Source organism: Heliconius melpomene, chromosome 14 (assembly GCF_056956725.1).
Source record: "Heliconius melpomene rosina isolate 202511_hmr_F chromosome 14, ASM5695672v1, whole genome shotgun sequence".
Lineage (NCBI taxonomy): Eukaryota > Metazoa > Arthropoda > Insecta > Lepidoptera > Nymphalidae > Heliconius > Heliconius melpomene.
The window spans coordinates 2822616-2841769 of record NC_140402.1 but is presented as its reverse complement, the minus strand read 5'-3'; the positions used below and the strand labels follow the sequence as shown (position 1 = coordinate 2841769).

Genomic DNA, 19154 nt, shown 5'->3' with positions numbered 1-19154 from the left:
TTCATTGACAACGTTGACAAAGTTTGCGGGCATATGTTCTTTTTTAGGGTTCCGTACTTTTTAGGCAAAAACGGAACCCTTATAGGATCGCTTTTTAGTCTATCTGTCTTCAACCGGTTTTGACGGTATACATAATAATATAAAATATCCAAACCAATAGTTACCTTAAGAGAGCAGAGACAAAAATATAGTTCTAAGTCAACACAATTACTTAATAGACACGACCGTTTATGGTTCATCTTAGCCGCATTATTCATTAAATTCCCCAGAAATCGAAAATCTGAAGGAAGCTTCTTGTTAAGTGAAAATTATGTAATATGTCAAAAATATAAATATAATATAGAAATAAAAGAAAAAGTCCGAAACTCGAAAAGACCATTACAAATTAGATTTATTTCTCCCATATCATACATAAACATTTTACACCATTTTTCATTTAAGCTAATTTATGTTTGTTTTTCGTTTTGTATTTTAGTTAATTAATATCAATTATGGTGTAATAAAGTACTAAAATAAATAAGTGTGTTAGCTACTACGAGTGTTGCTTTTGATGGGGCACGTTTTCAATTCGCACTTGACCGATTTTTAAATTACAAAGTAAACAAGGGATATCTAATTTACTTATGTCTGAATAAAGTACAACCTACAAACTCCTATAATTATTCTTTGATCTGCAGTAAATTGGTTATTCATAATTTTTAATAACTACATAATGAAGAAAGAAGCCTAAATTCGCCTTAATTTGTCTTAAATAAACGGGTGTGGCAGCTTTTTGTTTTTATTCTGCTTTTCCTTGTCATTGCTACTACAGATCTGCGGTCACATTATACAATTTTTATAATAAAAACTAAACCGATTTTGATAAATTTATAAAAACATAAACGAATCTTAGGAGAATAATATGTCCTAGTATAAAATTTTAAAAACTTAACTTAAATTTTGTTTTTATAGTAAGAACCACTCACGTCCAAATTTAACAAACTACGAGTCACCTTTTGTCCATATATCATTTGCATTATCATAGGATAATGATTATTTTAATTTTTCAGGTTCAATGAATTACAACTGTAATAAAAGCTTATCTATAGAAAGAACTTGTTAATCGTGTATTAACAGATATAACGATAAAATTATGTATAAAACAATGAAATCATTGGCTTTCTCCATTCGTAACAAAGGAAGAACGAACAAGTAAGTAGCGTAAAATTAATTTTTTCTTAAGCATTAATTAAATATCTCATAATTATTAATGATAATATAATATTTGTTCCAGACGAAAACATGAAATTCCTGATCGTACTCGCACTCTGCGCCGCCGTGGCTTCGGCGAACCTGATCGGACCCATCCCCGCTATCGACGAACAGGCTGAGATCAAAGAAATCATTGCCGCCATCAACTCACCAAGCACTGACCCCGCTACCGCCGCTGCTCTTGAACAAATGCTTCATGATCTTCTTGGTCTCGACAACATTGCTGTCGGTCCTGCTATCATAGAAAATGAAGCCGTTCCTATCTCAGTTGGACCAGCTATAGTTGATAATGAATATGTACCAATTTCTGTTGGACCGGCCGTCGTTGACGAGCAAGTTGCTGCCCCCGCTAGCTCTCCTCTTGTTCAAATTATTGTCAACATTAAGCCTAACTCTGGTATCGCTGGAAACCCTGTCGCTATTGAAGGATTGCCTGTTATTGTTGATGAAATCAAGCCCAGCCCCGTCATCGTAGTTGAGCAACCGGAACCTGAACCAGTCATCGTTGTTGACCAGCCCGAACCTGAAGTAGAACCTGTAGTCGTTGTAGAGGAACCTCTTCCCTCCCCTCCTCCTCCTTCACCCCCAAGCATTATTCCCCCTGTCGTACCCCTCCCGGGAATCCTAAACTAAGCCAATTCTGATTTGAAATAAGTTTCACTTACAGTAAATATATTTTTTATTAAGAGCAATATAATTATGTTTTATTAAAAATATATGTCATATATGCGGATTAGCAGTTCGTTCGCGGCTTCGCTCGCTTTATTTAAATTGCATCATTATTAACTTCCTAATCTGCATTACTTTCTTTGCTGTTCTTTCTATATATTTCATTTATGTGTGCAATAAAGTATATTCTATTCTATTCTATTCTACTTTCATTTTCTAATAATGATACCATTTTAAAAATAATATCTGTACATATAAAAGTATCAGCTACTTACTTCAATAAAACAGATATGTATAGCAATTTTCTCAAACAACATTATTTAAAATGGCAGAGATAACTTTTTTATTTATAAACTGATTCAAATAAGTAACTTTTATAACAACTATTTAAATTTTTTTATAACACTCTTTACACACGCTTTTCTGTTTTCACTCTCTACTTCGGATGCTGCAAGATAATATAAAGTAGTTACTGATTAATTATAACATTTTTGTCCATAGATCCATATATTTTATATATGGATTCATATAATGAAAATTTTAATTTGCATTAATTATATTATTTTATCTATTACTCTTACTCGGCAACGGTCGTGGGTTCGATCCCCACTCGAGGAAGCGAAATATTTATTTACGTTTATATTTCCATTTCTTCGCTCTGGTGTCGAGGTAAAGCGCGGCGTTGAGTTCTGCTTTTCAACACGCTGTGCCTCCAGAATTCGGCAGAAAGTGGGGAACGGGGTGTCTTAACACTAGGTTTCCTCTGCCTACCCTGCTGGATCTACCACCATCTCGCAAGGCACCTACTAGACGCTTTTAGATATTATCAGAATTCTGGAGACATTGCGGATTGAGTGGCAGAACTCAACATCGCTCTTTGCCTCGACACCAGAGCGAAGAAATGAAAATATAAGCTTAAATCAATATTTCATTTCCTCAAGTGGGGATCGAACTCACAACCACTGGGTTTTACAGTCACACTCTGTGTTAGATTTTGTCTTTTGTCAATTATGAATATTTACGAATATGTATTTTTTGAACATCTTATTATTTTAAACTATCCGATTCATACTTTTCTGAACAAAAATTGATTTTTTTTTATAGTCAATTTTCTGTTTTTCGTATATCAATATTTTTTGTGGTATAATAAATTATTATTTTCCTCACCTCGTTCATATGTCTATAAATATTTCTAATATATGAATTCGTACCTACATAAACACACGGTACGTACTTTTTAAAATTTCTCACTAATATGAATAAAAAAGTCCACGAGATACCTAATATTATTCTTATTTTATTTTTATGTTATAATATAAGAAATATGTTTCAGTTTTCTCTCTAAAATACAAATGCAAATGTGGTTAGATTTATTTCATGATTTTAATGAATTAAAACTAAATTAATAATTTAGGCTAATTATTCAGGAGGATTAAAAATTAAATTATTAATACTTCTATACTATTTAAAATTTATTATTTAAAATGTGTTATAAAAATAACAGAGTCAGTAGCAACTTAGATATTTTTTTAATTATATTCTTTAGTTTTTGTTTTGTGTATTCAGTTGATTTTTCTTAATGTTATTTTTCTTCTCTGGCGTTGTAGTAAGTAACATTAATTAACAATTGCAATATTTTTACAAGAATATATTTTTTAGTATCAAATAATAAAATGTTTTTTTAATAAAATTTCATTTTGTCGTTTCAAAGTATCTACGCTGGTGATATAAAGAATAAATGAAAATTTCGTGTTATATTTTTTGAGCTTCCCGCACTTACTACCTACTAGGTAGGGAACCTTAGAACCTAATATTTAGACACTCTGTTTTCCTTCGGTTCGCCACTTCACGCAAAATTTTTATTCTCGAATGAACCCCCAATCGAATCCCCAACTTGTCGCATTTACAGTCGCACGTTTGTGCCATGACTGGCTTCATAGACATAAGTTAGATTAGGATAATTATTTTTAAAATTTAAAAGTTTCCAAACCGACTGAAAGAAACTAAATAATTGATCACCTTTCCCTTCGAGGCCATTTTGTAGTTGTAGTAAATGTGCAACATCTATTTATTATTATTTAAACTTCTGTCAATTTGTATAAGTATTATATGAGATAGTTACCAAAGGTATACGAGGTGTGTTCAAAAAGTAAGGTGACTTTGTATTTTTAAGAAAAAATATTTATTTATTTATCAATATTTATGTTGTCCCCTTCAAAGTAATCCCCCTCAGATACAATACACTTATGCCAACGGTTTTTCCAATCGTCAAAGCACTTCTCATAAGCACTTTTCGGTATAGCCTTGAGCTCTTCCAGCGATGCAGTCTTTATCTCTTCAATCGTTGCAAATCTCCGTCCTTTCATAGGTTTCGATATCATAACCATATATCCATGATTCGTCACCAGTTATGACCCTTTTGAGTAAATCTGGGTCGTCGTTGACGTCATTCAACAGTTCTTGAGCGATGCTCATGCGACGGTTCTTTTGGTCAAAACTTAGCAATTTCGGAACAAACTTCGCTGACACACGTCTCATGCCCAAAACGTTAGAAAAAATTTCATGGCACGAGCCAAGCGATATACCAACATCCTCAGCAACTTCTCTGATAGTGATTCGACGATTTTCCAGAACAATTTTCTTCACTGCTTGAACGTTTTCATCAGTTGTTGACGTGCTTGGGCGTCCAGAGCGAGGCTCGTCATTGGCATCTTTCCGGCCATCTTGGAAGAGTTTGTACCACTTGTAAACATTTTTTTTACTCAGAACAGTTTCACCGTATGCCACTGTCAACATTTTAAGTGTTTCGGAGCACTTTATTTTATTTTTTACACAAAATTTGATGCAAATCCTTTGATCCATATTTTTCGATAGCAAGAAATCGCCGAGCACGCAAAACACTTATAACCTTTACGCCTCTCCCAACCAAACAAAAAATGCTATACACTTGAAACTTGGTACAGATGTTCGGGAAGAGTGTACCAACATAACAAAATAAAAAAATCGATAATCGAAAGTACGTTGCCCGCCAAATTTGAAAAGTCACCTTACTTTTTGAACACACCTCGTATATAGGAACTAAACTCTTGCGAAACTTAAAACTCCTTGTAATATTAATATATGAAATCGATAAACTAAATATGGGACCGTCGCATACACTTAGGTAGAAGGAATGCTTAAAAGACGATACAATATGTAAATTTTTTATCACTGAATTATATTCCTAATCTTTTCGGGTGCAACGGATTGAAGACTGTAATTAAAAAATTATATATTTTATATGACTTTTCGTTGAATATCAAATGAAGTGACGATAAAATTTTGTATAAAACCAAGAAAATATTTGTTTATTCCATTATTTATTAACAACAAGCACAAAGGTAAGTAATGTTTAATTCTTTTTTTAAACAAATAAAAAAAATAGTTATAAATTGTAATTAAACGCAAAAACAAAACTTTTGAATTTTCAGGCAATTATATGAAATTCCTAGTGGTACTCGCTCTCTGCGTCGCGGTGGCTTCTGCCAACCTCATCGGGCCTATCCCCGCTATCGATGAACAGGCTGAAATTAAGGAAATCATTGCCGCCATCAACTCACCAAGCACCGACCCAGCTACCGCTGCTGCTCTCCAACTAATGCTTAACGAACTTCTTGGCCTGGACAACATTGCTATTGGCCCCGCTATTGTTGAAGAGAACGAATATGTACCAATCTCAGTTGGACCCGCCATGGTCGAGGAGCAAGTAGCTGCTCCCGCTAACTCTCCTCTTGTTCAAATCATCATCAACGTTAAGCCCAATTCAGGAATCGCCGGTAACCCCGTAGTTATTGAGGGTCTCCCAGATCCTGAACCCGCTGTTGTTGACGAAATCGAGCCCAGCCCCGTCATCGTCGTCGATGAACCGGAATCTCTACCAGAACCAGTCATCGTTGTTGACCAGCCCGAACCTGAAGTAGAACCTGTAATCGTTGTAAAGGAACCTCTTCCCCCTGTCGTACCCATCCCTGGAATTCTTAACTAAGCAATAATGTCCTGCTTTAAAATAAATATGTTTAATTCTAAGCTTTTACTGATATCATTATTTCAATATTACTCACAATAATAATGTAAAATAAAAATAACAACAAAAATAAGCACTTACGACGACCTATTTATATATTATTAATATATATTTATTTGTAATTAATTAATCTTATATTTTCTGATTATATAATTTCAAATTTGTATCTTAAAAGTAAATAAATGTTTGGGAACATTGATTAAAAGGTTAACCATTAAAAAATATAGAAAAATTATAAATTGCTAAATTAAACACCGATTATTATTTATCAAACCAAATTGTGGTAATAAAATATTAATAAATATTTGTTTTAGAATATGAACATCCTCGAAGTAGAATTTGATCAGCTCACTTAATTTATTGAAATATAACAAACAATTCAAACAGTCACTGTAATAGATATGGATTCTAAACTTTAAGCATAAAAATAAAAAAAAATCTCAATTCACATTCTCAACAAAGCTTTAAAATTGCCTTAAATTAAAGGTCAAACGGTCAAGTTCAAGTTTTTTCGTAAAAAAGTTGATGTCTATTTAATTAAAGATTATTTTCTTTGTTTTTAAAAAGTCCTCCAAATTAGATTATAAACATTTATTTATTGGGGCACTAAAACAATAATATATCAACAGATTATACTTATGATCACAAAGATAAGTTTCAATATAAAACCAAGTGAAAATTTCTATATTCATTCGGTATTTTGTAACAATCAAACGAGTAAGTTGAATTTCTTATTGTTTACCTATATACTTTTTTTAGCTTTACATTGTATTCTGCATATAGGTAGAGTGAACGTAGGAACCTAGTATGGAGACACTCCGTTCCCATTAAGATATTTTCTTTTCTCACTTTCCGCTCAAATCTGGAGGCATTGCGTGTTAAGTGGCAAATGTGGGTATTTAATAGGTATATAATATTTGTTTCAGTCGACAACATGAAATTCCTTGTTGTATTCGCACTTTGCGCCGCTTCGGCTTCAGCCAACCTGATTGGGCCCATTGCAGCTGTTGATGAGCAGGCTGAAATCAAAGAAATTGTTGCTGCCATCAACCATCCAAGCACTGATCCCGCTACCGCTGCCGCTCTCGAAGAGATGCTCAAAGACCTCCTCGGCCTTGACAACATACACGTTCCTGTTTCAGTAGGCCCCGCTATTGTAGAAAGTGAAAGCGTTCCTATCTCAGTTGGACCTGCTATTATAGAAAACGTTCCTATCTCAGTTGGGCCTGCTATTGTAGAAAACGTTCCTATCTCAGTTGGACCTGCTATTGTAGATAATGAAAACATTCCTATTTCAGTTGGACCTGCCATTGTAGATAATGAAAACATTCCTATTTCGGTTGGACCTGCTATTGTTGACGGCATATACGAACCAATCTCTGTTGGACCCGCCATTGTCGACGAACCAGTTGCTGCTCCCGCTAGCTCTCCTCTTGTTCAAATTATCGTCAACATTAAGCCTAACTCTGGCATTGTCGGTAACCCCGTCTCTATTGAGGGTTTGCCCGCTGTTGTCGATGAAATCAAGCCCAGCCCCGTCATCGTCGTCGACCAACCGAAACCTGAACCAGTCATCGTTGTTGAACAGCCCAAACCTGAGGTTCAACCCGTAGTTGTAGTTGAACAACCTGAACCTCTTCTTCCCGTTGTGCCTGTTCTTCCCGTTGTACCTGTTCCAGGAATCCTCAACTAAATTAAAAAATAAAGAAAAGATTATTGTCGTAAATAAACGTTGATTGTTATAAAATAAATATGACTTTTTAACCGATATATTGTATTATTTATAATGTATTTTAATTAAACACTAGTAAGTTTAAAATTTTAAAATACAAATAAAAACTTATTATATATTATAAAATACTTTCTTTCATTAATATAATCATATAAATGTATAAGAAATAAAGGATTTTAAAATTTTAAATTTTAAACTGTTTGTATGTACATACAAACATAATTAAATCCGAGGACGCAAAAGACCGTGCAAAGTGGAGTAGGTTGAGTAGGAAGGCAAACCCTGGCAATAGCCATAATTAATGCCAGGAAGAAGATGTAATATGTATATAAAAAGTTTTCAGTGATTATGTCCTAACATCGCCGTTATTCAAAGGACATAATCACTGAACATCTTGCCGTAACTCCATACTTTAAAGAGTTGATAAAACACCCCCACCACACCACATAGGCATAATGCAGTCCATGTGACGATCCAATTTTTTTACATCTATGTATTTAAAAATAAAATTTAAGTGTCTGTTTGTGATTTCTACGTAACTAGCTTTTCTAGTGCATATAATATTATGTATTTATTTACACGGTATTAAACCATAAAGAAACAATTTAAAATGCGACATGTACACTGAATAAATTTATCGTGAAAAAACTAAATTTATCTTAAAAATTTAACGAGAAATAAAACGTTAAAAAAGAGAGTTAGAAAAAGTTTTTTAATTTTTGATTTTTTAGGGGAGACGGTTCTGGTCTCTACTGGTCCTTGCAAAATTTGCAAGCACTACGTGCCTGCTGAGAGGATATCGACAGCGGCAAGCGCGTCCCCTGCGGATTACGAACCTCGGCTTGCAGCCGTCGATCGGGCAGGGGAATTCCCCATTCTAAGCAAATAAAACATGAAGACATTGTCGCCGATTTGCTTAGAACGCGTCTTCGCGCGTCTGGATAAAAATTAGATCTAAAAAAATATCGAAAATTAGAGTCCCAGATAATACTTTAATACTTTTAAATTAGTTACTAGTTCAAAGGGTTACTTTTAATACATAAATATAATTCTTAATTTAAATAATAAAAAGACAATCTCCGTTCATATGCAAAATGGTTGCTATCATTGACTTTTTTTCTCAAGACCATATATTTATGCATGTATACAAAAAAAACTTTAAAATTAAAGTTAAATGTAAGTTTTTTTAAGATCTTGTTAAAACTAACATTTCCATCCATCAGCCCTTCAAAGTCCACTGCTAGACCTAGGCCTCCCCTAATGCTCGCCACTCCGTCCAGTCCTACGCCCTTTGAATCGAGCGGATTCCCATACATATTACAATCTATCTTTCTCTCGATCTTTAGAAAGTCTACTAAACTAGATCATAAACATTTATTTATTGGGGCTCTAAATATACACATAGCGGTTTTTCCGGAAAGTTTAAAAAATGTGGCATTGTTTTAAAGTTTATTTAGGTACATTATAAGTTAATACGTTTTTATTAGTTTCACCTATCTGTCTGATAAAAACAATTTGATTTACCTACTTAAAATAGACAGACATACGAGTATGATCGACATTAAACTTTTTTATGGACAAAAAGATGCAATGATAAAATAAATAAATAAATCAGCTCCACGCTGTATCTCGCACACAGCAGGGTAGGCAGAGGGAACCTAGTATTAGGACATTTCGTTCCCCACTTTCTGCCGAATAATGGAGGCATTGCATGTTGAGTGGCAGAAGTCAACGCCGCGCTTTGCCTGGACACCAGAGCAAAGAAATGGAAATATAAACGTAAATAAGTATTTCACTTCCTCGAGCGGGGATCGAACTCACAACCATCGCGTTACAGTCACACCCTTGTACCGCTCCGCGACGACGGCCTCGAAATGATAAAAATACTGTAAAACCTTGTTCGTTGTTCGAATCATCGTTGATTCGTCACCGATTGTAAGTTAGGGTTGCTGATTTTTGCCACAAATAACGAAAGAAGAAAGTAGATCATGAGTGGGCCTTTCTGACATGCAACCCTTGAAATATAGCCTTACAATTTGAAATAACAATGAAACCCTTAATATTTTCTATTTTAGAAATACAATTGTGTTATAATATAAATTAATTCAAATCAGAATCAAAAATATAGTAGTATAGTAATCGAAATCATACAGTCCAGGTGGTGGAGATGATGTTTGAGCTTGTGAAGTATGTATGCTTAAAAAAATCGTCAAAAATACCAGAACAATTCCTATGATAAAGTCAAAGTCATATAATTTCATTCCAAATAACATTACATGCTTCATTTTTTGAACGTCAAACAATTTACCACTAATATGCGGATATATGCGGTAGGTAAAAGGTGTCTATGAAAAGTCAAGCTTTTGTTTTTTAAGCGTGATTATACTGATTCAATTATAAGAAATGACAGTGACTTTTTATACGTATTTGCATCTAATTTAGAAATTTATGAGATTTGCATATGCTACAAAATTTTACTTTTAAAGACGGTGTAAGCAAATTAAAAATTGTAAAATAATGTCATAGCGCGGTGGTAATCTTCTAATTGAAACCTAGTTCTTCTATTATACGAGATTATTAAACTATTAATCTAAAACACTGCTCCGATAAGAACTTTATCCCTAGACATTGTAAAACATTGAAGGATCTTGATTATTGGGAGATTATAAACATTACAAGATAAAAATCATTATAAAACAGTAGAATAACACACAAATTTTATAGTTGTTTTATAACAACCTAACAAGTAAGTAGTATTCAATACATAATATTTTTAATATAATTGTTATTTGTTCTAATTTTATATAGTTATTTGTTACTTTAAAAACCAAATAAATATGAGTCGGATTCGCCCACCGAGACATCCGTACTAATTTCAGGATTGTAGGTCAACGGGTAGTTCAACGTATAGAACTTGATTTTTTGACAGACTTCATTTTTTTACTCGTATTTTGTATGGACGGAACTACAAATATAAATTTTATTATTTTTTTTCTATGAAATATCTATAATATTTTACTTTTCAGCGGCGAATTTCATACAAAATGCTGTAAAATCGACGCATAAATGCTAGTACCATACAATATATGAGTACACGTAGGAGACAAAATTATTTTAACTGTTTCACTCTTTCAGACGACAAAATGAAATTCCTGGTCGTACTTGCACTCTGCGCCGCCGTGGCTTCGGCCAATTTGATCGGGCCCATCCCCGCTATCGATGAGCAAGTCGAAATCAAAGAAATCATTGCTGCCATCAACTCACCAAGCACTGACGCCGCTACCGCTGCAGCTCTCGAAGAGATGCTCAAAGACCTTCTCGGCCTTGACAACATAAACGTTCCTATTTCAGTAGGCCCCGCTATTGTAGAAAGTGAAAGCGTTCCTATCTCAGTTGGACCTGCTATTATAGAAAACATTCCTATTTCGGTTGGACCTGCTATTGTAGATAACGAAAACATTCCTATTTCGGTTGGACCTGCTATTGTAGATAACGAAAACATTCCTATTTCGGTTGGACCTGCTATTATTGACGGCATATATGAACCAATCTCTGTTGGACCCGCCATTGTCGACGAACCAGTTGCTGCTCCCGCTAGCTCTCCTCTTGTTCAAATTATCGTCAACATTAAGCCTAACTCTGGCATCGTCGGTAACCCCGTCGCTATTGAGGGTTTGCCCGTTCCTGACCCCGCTATTATTGATGAAATCAAGCCCAGCCCCGTCATCGTCGTCGACCAACCGAAACCTGAACCAGTCATCGTTGTTGAACAGCCCGAAATAGAAGTTGAACCAGTCATCGTCGTTGACCAGCCTGCAGTGGAGGTCGAACCAGTCATCGTAGTCGACCAGCCCGGAGTGGAGGTCGAACCAGTCATTGTTGTCGACCAGCCCGGAGTGGAGGTCGAACCAGTCATCGTCGTTGACCAGCCCGGAGTGGAGGTCGAACCAGTCATTGTTGTCGACCAGCCTGGAGTGGAGGTCGAACCAGTCATCGTAGTCGACCAGCCTGGAGTGGAGGTCGAACCAGTTATCGTCGTTGACCAGCCCGGAGTGGAGGTAGAACCAGTCATTGTTGTCGACCAGCCTGGAGTGGAGGTCGAACCAGTCATCGTAGTCGACCAGCCTGGAGTGGAGGTCGAACCAGTTATCGTCGTTGACCAGCCCGGAGTGGAGGTAGAACCAGTCATTGTCGTTGACCAGCCGGGAGTGGAGGTCGAACCAGTTATCGTTGTCGACCAGCCCGGAGTGGAGGTCGAACCAGTCATCGTCGTTGACCAGCCCGGAGTGGAGGTCAAACCAGTTGTTGTCGTTGACCAACCTGGAGTGGCGGTTGAACCAGTCGTTGTCGTTGACCAGCCCGGAGTGTAGGTCGAACTAATGATGGTTGTCGGAAAACCTGTAGCTTCAGATGAGCCTATTATTGTTAAACCACAAGTCGTAGCACTCCTCGGCATTCTTAACAAAATAACTATGTTATATACATCGTGCCAAGAAAATTAATAAAGTATAACAGAAATAAACATTTTTTTTTATTTTTTCTCGATGTAATAGTAAAATATTGTTATCTTTATACACACATCATCATCTACCTGTTAATTATAAATACATGATGATTTCAAATACATGACCCAAAAGGTTATATGGGAGAGATTTACATTTAGCCATAAGATCGCCTTTAGTACATTGCCTTTGGTTACCTTAAAAATTCATGTAAGTGTGAGTTATACATGAGGTGTACAAATAAAGTTATAAATCTTTAAATAATATATTTTATTATACATCTACATATCTACATGGAAACTAACAGTTTGTGTGGATAATTAGTTTTGTATGAAGATCACGAAATAAGAAATAAGATCGTTTTAACTTTGGAAGGAAAATAGAGAACGCAGCATCTTAACACAAGACTAATTTAGTCTTTGGCCATTCATAAATGAAAAATAAATTTATTAATGAAAACGGCATCTCAAGATCGACCTCAGACCTGAGAGCGGTTTATAAATACCGGTCTTTATGAATAACCTGCTGTGTGTGGAATACAGCATGAAGCTGAAAAGATTTAGCATTAGGTTTATGCATGGTAGAATAATTTACGGTTTGCGGAATTATCTGCTTCCGGAAAAGATAGATATTTATTACTATTAAAATGTACAAATGATTAGCTTAACATAGCTTAAGTAATCTTAAGATTAACCTTACAGTCTGATACAAAAATTGGTTTGTTCGTAAAACATTCGCCGTTTTTATCTTACTATTTAAATGTAGAAAAATATTGCTTTTGACTTTCCTATAAGTATATATAGAGTGTTTTTATCTTGACTACTTTAAATGAAAACAAAGTTTTAATTACTCTTATTAAATAAATTATAAAATTAAAAGTCATTTGTTAAGAATGACGTAAACAGTAATTAACCTATCAAAGCGACAACATCGCACACGCCTCATTCACGAAATCGAGTCGTAGGGTACCTACTGGCGCTGAAGTTGATCGTTGTTTATACTTATTATTAAACATAGGTAATGAGTCACACAAATAAATTAAAATTTAACTATAACAATTGCATTTAATGCGCGTACTCATGCAAATAATAATAGTTTTTCTTTCATGAAAATCGGGCCAGAATTTCCAAAGTTATAGTTTAATTTTTATAATATATAATAATAGTTATAATTTAATTAGTTTTAATCTTTCACCGCTTTTTTAAAATTTGGGTTCTTTTGAGACGCTGCGTGAAGTCACGCAGAAGCGGGCGGCGTTGGGTTTACGTGCAATAAATTCGATCTGGAAAGGTTTTAGGAAGTTTTCACTTAATATTGAAAGCTATTTGTTGTTGTGTTTGTGTAAATTTCTTTAGACATTATTCTTATTAAATTAACATACTAATATGTATATATTACGTATGAAAAGAGTTTTGTAAGAGGTCAGTCGCATAGCCTACCAAAGAATAGATTTTTTAAGGTACATGATATTTGTCTGAGAATGGTGAATAATATGGAATATAACTGGTAAATAAGATAACGTCTACTCACATATGTTAGTATTTTAATCAAATTTTATGAAGTCGACTTTTTTTTGTCGAGTTTTAAACAGCAGAAGAAACAAACGCTTTCTAAGATAATAATGTTTAACATAAATTTCCAAAAAGTATTAAAGTACAGTTAATTTTTGTATTTTTGTTAAATAAATTGATCCTGCTTGTAACAGGAGCAGCAAATATTTTCTTAGTTTTTTTTTATATTAACTTCAAAAGTGCTTATAAAATGTCTGTTTCAACAAGGATTTTTTTGAATTTAAATTTGAATTCGGTGACTTAAGGTCACCTATAGAAAGAATCGTCGTCTAGAAAGAGAGGTCGTCTTTAATTGAAACTGTACATTTTGTCACAATTAATTATGTTAATAAAAATTCTAAATCACAGTTACATACCAACAATGTATACTAGTTCATAATAAATTTGTATTGATGTTAAATATATTCCCGCCATACCTTTCCATGTTCCCAATAGATCTATACAAAAATACTTCAAAAACTTATACATTAATATCCCATCCAAAGTAAAAGACATCATTCAGTTTATTTGCTATAAATAATGATATAAGCGTTCTGCCTAAGCTTTCTATATTAAAAAAAACTGTTGGTTTTGTTTATAATTTTTTTTAATACTTCTTGAGAACTTAATAAGAATTAACTACTTTATTTCGGTCCTAAAGACATTATGTTGCCCGCAATAAATGTAAATTACTGATATATTAAATGTATAAATATACTATCAACATTATAAGATTATTGTAGATAATGTGTACTATAAAAGTAATATGAAATTTTCAAAATGTATTATTGCACTGCGGTAACACAACGAGTAAGTAATATTTATTTCATAAATTCATTAGAGCTTCATCTATTTAACTCCTAATAATAAATAAAAATTATTTGAGTATTGTTACCATAAATCAAATTATTTAAAAAAAATGTTTTTGTTACAGTAAAAATGAAATTCTTTATTGTTCTCGCAATCTGCGCGGCTGTTGCTGTGGCCAGCCCTGTCAGGCCTGTGCCTGTCCCTGTCATTGTTGGCCCCGCTATCGTCGAGAGCGAACTCCCCGCCAGCCCTGTCAGCCCTATCAGGCCTCATGACAAGCCTGTACCCATCGCTGTTGGACCCGCCATTGTCGATGGTGATTTCCAGCCCATCTCCGTTGGACCCGCTATCGTAGACAGCTTACCCGCTGCTGAAAGCTCCGCTTTAGTTCAAATCATTATCAACGTAAACCCTAACTCCGGCATCTCTGGCAGTCCCGTAGTTGTTGAAGAGAAACCCGCTCCAGTCCCTGTCGTTGTTGATGAGATCGAACCCACCCCCGTGATTGTTGTCGATCAACCTGAACCTGAAGTTGAACCAGTAATTGTCGTTGAACAACCCGAAATTGAAGCCGAGCCTGTGATCGTCGTTGAACAACCCGAAGGTGAAGTTGAACCTGTGATCGTAGTTGAGCAACCTGAAGCTAGCCCCATAGTGCCGGAAGTACCCGTTGTAGAGTCCCCAGTCGTCTCTATCCCTGGTATTCTTAACTAAGTCAATACATAAAATCCAAAATTGTTGAATGAAAAATGCTACTATGAAAATTATGATTTGATAAAGATTTTTTATTAAATATTATGTTTTATTTAGCAAACATTCAAACTAAGTATCAAAATATAGCTAAAAGCATAAAAAAGTAGTACATAGTTTTTTTATGGTTCCGTACTTTTAGTTCACAAATTTGATGAAGATCACTTTGATGTCTGTCTGTCAAGACCCATTATTTCAGGAACGCTTGAAAATATCGAGTTGAAATTCAAACCACATACTCATACTTACGGCCCCATGATTTTCTCACAAAAACATATTTCTATATTTATTTTTAAAAAAGATATTGCCGACCGACATTATAAAGGGAATCAAAATTCATAAGGTAATTCCGGTTGACTTAGAATTACGAAATTTAGCAGCTAGCATAGCATAGGAATCTGGAATCTATACATTTGTGGTTAAATCATAAAAAATAATACTACTCGCTTCGCTTCACCACCAGAATTAAATCTAAAAAGAAGAAAATTAAAATATTAAATATTTCATTTCCTCGTGAGTGAAATCAAACCCAGAACCTGTCGCATTTATAGTCACACGATTGTAGATACAAAGATTTTGCTCCACTTTTATATAGATTGTCATTAGAACTTCCGCGACAATTGAGGTACTTAATTAGAAAAAGGAAAAGGAAAAAAAAAGGAAAAAAGAAAAAGGAGGAAATTAAATATTTAAGATTTTCATTTTTCCCTCTGGTGTCGAAGCAACGTTTGACTGTTCAAAAATATATTTGTATAGTGACAAATTGCTTTCGTCAAATCTTTTTGGTTTCAGAACAAATAGGTCTACTGAAAGGAATTAAATGACCTAAGTAATACCTTACCAGATGGCTTGGACGATCAAAAAGTGTTTTGGAGTACTTCGCTACTCAGCTAAGGCATTTGATGCTGTCTCTGTTTCCATCCTTCTCACTATTCAAGTTGGGAATTAGAGATAACTGTCTAAGTTATTTGCTGGCTACCTTACTAATGTGTAAAAATTGGTTTTGAGCTACTCTCAAAGTGAAAGTAATTTTCGTTTCGATATTCCACAGGGAAGTATCCTGGGTTCAACTCTGTATATTATTTATGTCTGATTGAAAATCTTAAAAATATCACCGGTCTGAGTCAAATTACAATCTGGTTTCATAAAAACTTATTAAAATTGAACTTAAATAAAACTAGATACATTACATTTAGTGTGTGATAAAACGTTAACCTACCCAGTCTATAATAGTTGTGAGTTATAACCATTGAAAAAATATATTAAATTAAATATCTTGGTGTGATTGTCGATCAACGTCAAAAGTTAAGCGTCTTAGAAGAACCTTTCGTTCTCGAATCTTTGCGCGGATTTTTACAATTCTGAAAAAAATAATTATAATAATAATTGGTTATCATGTAATTATAACTTCTTTATTACGATTGATTGCTTGATTTGATATTATTTCATCTCAAGATCACTGCTGCCTCATTAGGCAATAATAACAGTCAATTGGCTATTATATGTATTAATAAATGAACTGTCGGTTATGCAGAGGAGGATGTGTGCCTTTTTTAAATTCTACACAACAGAATTTTATTTTCATTATTAAAAAATACAACAAAAAGTTTGACGATTCACAGTCAAGCGACTGAAATATTTTATACGAGTGGGCCCGTTCGGGACTACGCCCGCTTGAAATAGAAATATTAATAAAGAAATTTAAAACTAAAGATTCAGTCAATTCAGTAAACCAGTTGTATAAAATAACTGTTACGGCAATTAGCAAATTTGTCGAACTAAATACTTTAAATTGACATAACTTTTTTATGTATGAACCGATTGTAATTTATTACATATACGGTTTATTTTAATAAAACCTATATGTTTTCGGAAGCTTGCCAGAATACAATAGTGAAAACCGCATCTAAATCGGTTAGGCCGATTCTGCGTTTAGTGATTACAAACGCACAGACAAACAGATAAGAATTTTAAAAATTATTGTTTTAGGTTCTATTACAATAACATTTTTTCCCAATAACAATTTTCCCAATATATTTTTTTAAATATCTTCCAAGTACAGACACCGACCCCCTTACGATTTTATTATAAGTATAGATTTTCATTTCCCCCCTCTGGTAACAAGGAAGTTGCAAGCGCGGCGTTGAGTTCCACTAATCAACACAGAATATCTCGAAAGTTTCAATTAGAGGATGGATGAGGCAAGGGTAGAAGCGTGCGACTGTAATTGGGTTCCATCACATCATCACACGATTGGGTTCCATCCTCGGAGGATTGAAATATTTAATATTTTTATTTCATCGCTTTGATAACGAGGCAAATCGCGGCGTGGAGTTCCACCACTTAACACGCAATACCTCGAGAATTCGGCGGAAAGTAAGGAACGGAATGGTGCGAATTAGGTACCCGGGTTCCCTTTGCATACCCTGCTATGTACCGGCTACAGCCTGGAGGTAAATTTAAAATTATATATTTTGATATGTACAACAATTATTTACTTTTATCTATATTTTGATATTTGTTTTGGTTGTTTGTCAAGAAAAGATTATGTTTATTAAAAAAATCTTTATCAAATTATCATTTTTACGATAGTTTAAATATTTTTAATTAAACAATTTTTGTTCTTAGGTACTAACTTAATTAAGGATACCAGGGACAGAGACGACTGGGGACTCGACAACTATGGGGCTAGCTTCAACTACGATCACAGGCTCAACTACACCTTCGGGTTGTTCAACGACGATCACAGGCTCGGCTTCAATTTCGGGTTGGTCAACGACAACTACAGGCTCCACTACACCTTCGGGTTGTTCAACAACGATCACAGGCTCGGCTTCAATTTCGGGTTGGTCAACGACAACTACAGGCTCCACTACACCTTCGGGTTGTTCAACAACGATCACAGGCTCGGCTTCAATTTCGGGTTGGTCAACAACAACTACAGGCTCCACTACACCTTCGGGTTGTTCAACGACGATCACAGGCTCGGCTTCAATTTCGGGTTGGTCAACAACAACTACAGGCTCCACTACACCTTCGGGTTGTTCAACGACGATCACAGGCTCGGCTTCAATTTCGGGTTGGTCAACGACAACTACAGGCTCAACTTCACCTTCGGGTTGTTCAACGACGATCACAGGCTCGACTTCAACTTCAGGTTGTTCAACGACAATTACTGGTTCAACTTCAGGTTCAGGTTGATCGACAACGATGACGGGAGTGGGCTCGATTTCATCTACAATGACAGGGACTACAGCGGGCTTCTCCTCAACAACTACGGGACTGCCAGAGATGCCGGAGTCAGGGTTTACGTTGATAATGATTTGAACTAAAGGGGAGCTTTCAGCAGCGGGTAAGCTGTCTACGATAGCGGGTCCGACGGAGATGGGCTGGTAATCACCATCGACAATAGCGGGTCCAACAGCGATGGGCACAGGCTTGTCATGAGGCCTGATAGGGCTGACAGGGCTGGCGGGGAGTTCGCTCTCGACGATAGCGGGGCCAACAATGACAGGGACAGGCACAGGCCTGACAGGGCTGGCCACAGCAACAGCCGCGCAGATTGCGAAAACAACTAAGAATTTCATTTTACTGAAAAAGAAAATATAAATTTAGACAAAAATACATTTAAATGTTGAATTTTGTAATTTATTATATTTTAAATTAACAAGTTCATAGTTTTCTATGAAAATTATTACTTTATATTTAAAGGAGTTACATTAGCAAATATTAAATAATATACGAGTAATATGTAGAAGAAAATGCTTTTACTTTTAGCCTAAGTTGTTTTATGGTGTAACCTACTTACTCGAATTATTGTTGCAGAA

At 35.0% G+C, this 19154-nt stretch overlaps 7 protein-coding genes across 7 annotated transcripts; 5 read left to right on the top strand and 2 right to left on the bottom strand.

The window, feature by feature from the left end:
* The first annotated feature begins 1248 nt into the window (after window positions 1-1248).
* On the top strand, window positions 1249-2116 carry LOC146531948 (uncharacterized). The gene has a single exon (XM_085197380.1). The coding sequence runs from the start codon at window positions 1282-1284 to the stop codon at window positions 1882-1884; it is 603 nt and encodes a 200-aa protein (XP_085053506.1). The 5' UTR covers window positions 1249-1281; the 3' UTR covers window positions 1885-2116.
* A 2141-nt stretch (window positions 2117-4257) lies between these two features.
* Window positions 4258-4716, bottom strand: LOC146531947 (protein GVQW3-like). Its single transcript, XM_085197739.1, has one exon. It carries the CDS (start codon window positions 4714-4716, stop codon window positions 4258-4260), a length of 459 nt encoding a protein of 152 aa, XP_085053865.1.
* A 674-nt stretch (window positions 4717-5390) lies between these two features.
* LOC146531946 (uncharacterized) lies at window positions 5391-5985 on the top strand. Its single transcript, XM_085197381.1, has one exon. The coding sequence runs from the start codon at window positions 5399-5401 to the stop codon at window positions 5942-5944; it is 546 nt and encodes a 181-aa protein (XP_085053507.1). The 5' UTR covers window positions 5391-5398; the 3' UTR covers window positions 5945-5985.
* Window positions 5986-6595: 610 nt separating this feature from the next.
* LOC146531945 (uncharacterized) lies at window positions 6596-7751 on the top strand. Its single transcript, XM_085197379.1, has 2 exons — window positions 6596-6700; window positions 6910-7751. The coding sequence occupies exons 1-2, from the start codon at window positions 6622-6624 to the stop codon at window positions 7674-7676; spliced, it is 846 nt and encodes a 281-aa protein (XP_085053505.1). The 5' UTR covers window positions 6596-6621; the 3' UTR covers window positions 7677-7751.
* A 2680-nt stretch (window positions 7752-10431) lies between these two features.
* On the top strand, window positions 10432-12237 carry LOC146531944 (uncharacterized). The gene is made up of 2 exons (XM_085197626.1): window positions 10432-10461; window positions 10851-12237. The coding sequence occupies exon 2, from the start codon at window positions 10859-10861 to the stop codon at window positions 12083-12085; it is 1227 nt and encodes a 408-aa protein (XP_085053752.1). The 5' UTR covers window positions 10432-10461; window positions 10851-10858; the 3' UTR covers window positions 12086-12237.
* Window positions 12238-14678: 2441 nt separating this feature from the next.
* On the top strand, window positions 14679-15370 carry LOC146531943 (uncharacterized). The gene has a single exon (XM_085197336.1). It carries the CDS (start codon window positions 14707-14709, stop codon window positions 15289-15291), a length of 585 nt encoding a protein of 194 aa, XP_085053462.1. The 5' UTR covers window positions 14679-14706; the 3' UTR covers window positions 15292-15370.
* A 2502-nt stretch (window positions 15371-17872) lies between these two features.
* Window positions 17873-19154, bottom strand: LOC146531942 (uncharacterized). Its single transcript, XM_085197335.1, has 2 exons — window positions 19136-19154; window positions 17873-18918 (listed from the first exon to the last, which is right to left on the bottom strand). Exon 2 carries the CDS (start codon window positions 18912-18914, stop codon window positions 17964-17966), a length of 951 nt encoding a protein of 316 aa, XP_085053461.1. The 5' UTR covers window positions 18915-18918; window positions 19136-19154; the 3' UTR covers window positions 17873-17963.